The 5049-nt window shown below is 34.3% G+C and overlaps 1 protein-coding gene across 2 annotated transcripts in view; it reads right to left on the bottom strand.

Moving 5' to 3' along the window:
• Positions 1 to 845: 845 nt before the first annotated feature.
• CGRRF1 (cell growth regulator with ring finger domain 1) overlaps positions 846 to 5049 on the bottom strand; it is a 27774-nt gene continuing 23570 nt past the window's right edge. The window contains exons 5-6 of one of the 2 annotated variants that reach the window (XM_032251114.1): positions 2501 to 2608; positions 846 to 2287 (exon numbers count right to left, since the gene is read on the bottom strand). In XM_032251114.1, coding sequence (XP_032107005.1) covers positions 1967 to 2287; positions 2501 to 2608 — 429 coding nt within the window. In that variant the 3' untranslated portion in view covers positions 846 to 1966. The remainder of the gene's footprint in view (positions 2288 to 2500; positions 2609 to 5049) is intronic. The other variant, XM_032251115.1, reaches the window with a different exon arrangement.

Raw genomic sequence — 5049 nt, 5'->3', positions numbered from 1 at the left:
TAAGTTTAGACAGACACAAAAGGATATTGTATGATTCCACTTACATGAAGTACCTAGATGAGTCAAATTTATAGTGACAGAAAATAGAATGGTAGTTGCTAGAGGCTGGCAGGAGGGAGAATGGGTAGTTATTGTTTAGTGGGTATGGGGGTTTCAGTTTGGGATGATGAAAAAATTCTTGAGTTGGATACTGATGAATGTTGCCAAACAATGGGAATGTAATTAATGTCACCTGACTTTACACTTAAAAATGGTTAAAATGATAAATTACATATATGTATATTTTACTACAAAAAGGTTATGAAACATGGAATAAGAATGCAGGGTTGGCGGAGTCTACTTCTGACTAGAAACCAACTATGTGTCTAGGACAGTTAAGGTACAAAGACATCTAGAGAGGCAGCATAGCTAGGATGGAATATGAATATTCCTCCAATTTACACGACAAAGAGACTTTTAAAGATTCTTATACCGCTAGTTAAAGGCAGCAGGGACTGCGGCTTTGGACTACCCTGCTTCCAATGGCAGGGTTGGAACAGAGTCTTAGGAACTTCCAGCAGGCAGTAGTGGTGGGGGGTGTTCCTAATTAGCCATCAATGCTACTTTTACACTCAAATACTGACGTCAGGAGTCTTGCCTGATGCTTTGTAGCCCAGACTCTCAACAAGTATCTGGCTCCTAGAAGGTATTTATTACATAGCTAGTGAATGTAGATGAACATTTGATTTGGTTCATAAAATGGAGAGTAATGTCTTCTTCAGAGGGCTATACCTGGTTGGAATAAAATTATATAAAAATACAGATGCAAAGGCATTATTCTTAATACAAGCAGGACAAAAAGAGGCTTGAAAAATCTCCCCGAAGTTCACAGTTTATTTGCCATGATCTGCTTTCTTGGTGGGTTAAGGATAATTCTAACTGAAAACATGGAAAGCTCTGATTATCTTTTCCTTTTAGTCATCTTGGAAAGAGAAGAGGGTGGGATCTTTTTGCCTAACAAGTTTCTCAATTCTTACAAAGACAGAACAATGGATGAACAAAGTAATTTACTATTCAGAAAGATACAGGGTTTATTTGGAATAAAAATACACTAGAAAAAATAGTTATTTGTTTCTTTTAGTGATTCTTCTAGCTCTATAACACGCCTGCCTGCGCCCACCCCCACACTGTCCCCACCCAGTTTTGGATGGATTTGCTGTGCAGGCAGAAATCTAAGGTAAGGCATTAAAGGTTTTACAGATCTTCCCTGGAAGATCACATTCTGCTAATCTAATCATACTTACTATCAATTTAATAAATTACCCAAAAAATCTTATTATCCAAATTTTATATATCTGCCTCCTGTAGATAAGTATCATTTTATGATACACTGAAAACAGTCAAGAATTATACTTTGTATTTATGATTTAAGAACCTATACTTAAAAACTATGACTTGTATTTATGTATCTATGATAAGGGACATTAGAAATCGAACAGATGGATATTTATAAAAACTGGTATTTCAGGAAAATATTTAAAGCAGTTCATTCCAACTCCTTTGCATAAACTGGGGAACACACAATTAATTACTTTAAGTAGAATTAAGTTTTTTCTTAATTACACTCCAGATTACATCAAAGGTAGTAGGAATCTTAAGACTTTAACCTCCCCAAATTTTCAATGAATTGCCTTTTAGAATGATTTTTTCTAATTAACATGATAGGAAATCTAGCTAATAAAAGGCCAAACTCTTATATTCTTCTCAAGAGTTGAATGAATTTTTATGTATCAACACAGATAGATTCCAGTATTCACTAAGCAGAAGGGAATAATTAATTTTTATCATCCAGGTACCATAGAAATATGAAATTAAAATAGAATTTTCATTGATGGTCAATACTGTAGATTCCATGTTATGATGAGTTCCAAGATCATATATTTCTGCATCTTTAATAGAAAGTGTACTTTTCAGTGTTACAATGTCTTCAAAGAGTCTTCAGTTTGTCTTTATCTTGCTCTTTTTGACTGCAAAGTGCAAAAGATTCCTGAACAAACTGCCTGCACATTGGGCACTGCTGAAAATACTTCACACAGCCGTCACATAGGCATGTGTGTCTGCATGGTAAGAGCACCCAGTTCACAGTCCCATTCTGGCAAACAACACAGTCCTTGCTGTTCTCCTCCGATGGCTCAGCTTCACTTTCAGAGAGCCCCGCCTTTTCCAACAAAGTTCTGTCTGTGTTTTTTTCTTCTGAAGAGGAATTGTTGGAGGGAGTGAAATTATTATTTGCAGACATGAAAAGTTGCTGAAAATCAAAGAAATAAGTTTGAAGATTATTATAAATAACAATTACTCTTTAAAACTGGGGGTCATAACAGCTGCTCAACATTTATGAGCTAGCAAATCCAATTGCAAAGGACAGTTATCTTCTATAATTACTAAGTGAAAAAAAATCACCTCTTCATAAATGGCCATTCTTTGATACTCTGTAAACAAAAGACTACAGAGTACAACTTACCTTAAGATCATGAAATTGACCTTGAGCCAAGAGTAAATATTGATACAATATTCTGCAGGATAGTTTATAAGTCCTATCAGGAATATGAATTACTGACACCATGGAAATCTAAAATAAAAATTGAACACTGGTCAGTACTTGAAATCTTATATTATTTCACAAATATGTGAAAAATGCTTTTCAACTGCTTCTAGATACTTTGTCTTCTGCCAAAAAAAAAAAATGCTTCTCAAAAATAAAAAAGGCTGATAAATTGGAAAATTTATATTAATCTGTATAAATCATAGTCACTGCAGAGGAATCACTTACTGACATCGGGCAGAGTTACTTTAATTGTATTCAAATTTACAAATTTAATGTGATCACAATGGACAAAGGAATCTTTGAGAGGACTAAAGAATGAAATGAAGGAGAGGGATTAAAGTCAATATTAAACAGTATTTTTAGAAGCTTGGATATAAGGGAACCAAGAGAAAACACTTTTGTTTAGAGAGCTACGTGCACTGACTCTGAAATTCTCAAATGGAAAAATGAACACAAAAGAACAGCTAGGAAAATACTGAAAAGAGATAGCTTTGAGGGGGACTAGCCCCATGAGATAATAAAACATACTACAAAGCCTTTAAAATTAAAACAGTATGAACTGGCACATGAATATACAGATGGATGAAGCAACATAAACAGTCCAGAAACAGACCTAATTATGTATTAAAATATTATAAAGGTGTCATCTCAAATCAGCAAAGAGTTTTTTTAATAAACAGTATTGGGATAACCATATAGCTATTTGGAAAAATATATAATTAGATGCATTCCTCATACCATATATAAGAATAAACTCCAGACACATAGGAGATCTTAATGTAAAAAATAAAACTGTACAAGTACTAGAAGAAAATGAATAAATTCCATTTTCGTCTCAGTGTAAGGGAAGACATTAACTATGACTTGAAATCCAGAAAAAAAATACACTTGACTATATAATTAAAAATATACATGACAAAAAGCACCATAAAAAAGTCAAAACATATGACAAACTAGAATAAATATTCACAAGGCATGTCACAGATTAAAGGTTAATATTCCTAATTTATGAAGAACTTTTAAAAACTGAAGAAAAATGGTCAAAATTCTATAGAAAAATGGGCAGAAGACATGAACAGACAATTCATAAAAAGATATAAACATGGGCCTTGACGATATTAAAAGACGTTTAATTAAAATTAATACAGCACTTACTGTTCACTCATCAGACTGACAAAAATTCAAAAAGTTGTCAATGCATTCTACGGAAATACACTCTCATATATTACTAGTGGAAATGGTTTTTTACAAAAAGGCACAATTCCCATGGCAATATCTAACAAAACAACATGCATTTGTACTTCAACCAAACAATCCTAACAATATTAAGATATGTACATATGTATTATTCAGCATAAGATTATTTGCTACTGCAGCATACTGGAGGCTACCTGAATGTCCAAGCAGAGGAGATTGGCTGAATAACTATGGAATATACACAGCACACACACAGTGCAGTGCTATGCAGCTGTTAAAACAAAAACAAAAACAAAAAACTGAAGACAATCTCTGCTAACTGGTGTGCGGTAAATTCCAGGAGATTTTCTGAAGTGAAAAAAAGCAAAGTACAAAAGAGCATGTGTACCAAAGAAAATGTGCTATCTTTCGTGTAAGAAAAAAGAGAAAATAAAAAACAGGGAGGATAAATAAGAAAACAAGTATCTCTAAGGACTGGCGTATGTGGGAAAGAGGTGGAAGGGATATGGATGAAAACAACATGAGTGTATTTCTTTATATGGTTTTCCGACTTTTGCGAGAACTAATCCAAGTAATCTACAGATACAATTTGACTACAAACCCTCAGTCTTGGCAGGAAGCAGAGAAAGGGCAGTTTGAGCACCAAAATAATTAAATTCAGTCATGAATTATAAAACACTGGGGAAAAATTCATGAGGCCATAGAGACAACAGATAAGCAAAGAAACAAATGGGAGAGAAAGGAAGTCTCTTGCTTGTTGTAGAATGCCAAGAACTGACTGGAAGGAGGGCTAGAGTTGGAAAATAATTATTTTGCAACCACCACAGTAAAGATCAAATCTGGCAAGAATCATCAATGGATGTTAAATCTAGGCAAAAAGAAAAATTTTAATAAAAAGCACAGTATTTACATGATCTCACAGTGCCTCCTCACAGACCAAGGGAGAGAAAAAAGCAGAACAGTGGATAAATTAGATAACACCTTGACTAAGAGATCAAAATCAACATGACCAATTAGAGAAAAGAACATTGCATGCTTCTAGTGGTGGCACTCTGAAAAGGACACATCATCACCTGGGCAGCTCACTGGCTGCAGATGCATAACGCTGATCTGATCCTAAGAAAAATCAGACAAACAAAATGAGAATGTTTTAATTTACAAAAAGGGTGTGTGAGTGTGTGTCTGTGTGTGTCTGTGTGTGTGTGTGTGTGTGTGTGTGTGTGACTATACCCTTCAAAACTGCTCATGTCAGAGTATGGAAATTTTCC

Source organism: Sapajus apella, unplaced genomic scaffold, assembly GCF_009761245.1.
Source record: "Sapajus apella isolate SASKATOON/1434 unplaced genomic scaffold, GSC_monkey_1.0 scaffold74, whole genome shotgun sequence".
Taxonomy (NCBI): Eukaryota; Metazoa; Chordata; class Mammalia; order Primates; family Cebidae; genus Sapajus; species Sapajus apella.
The sequence above is the reverse complement of the archived record's forward strand: the minus strand, read 5'-3'. Positions and strand labels throughout refer to the sequence as shown.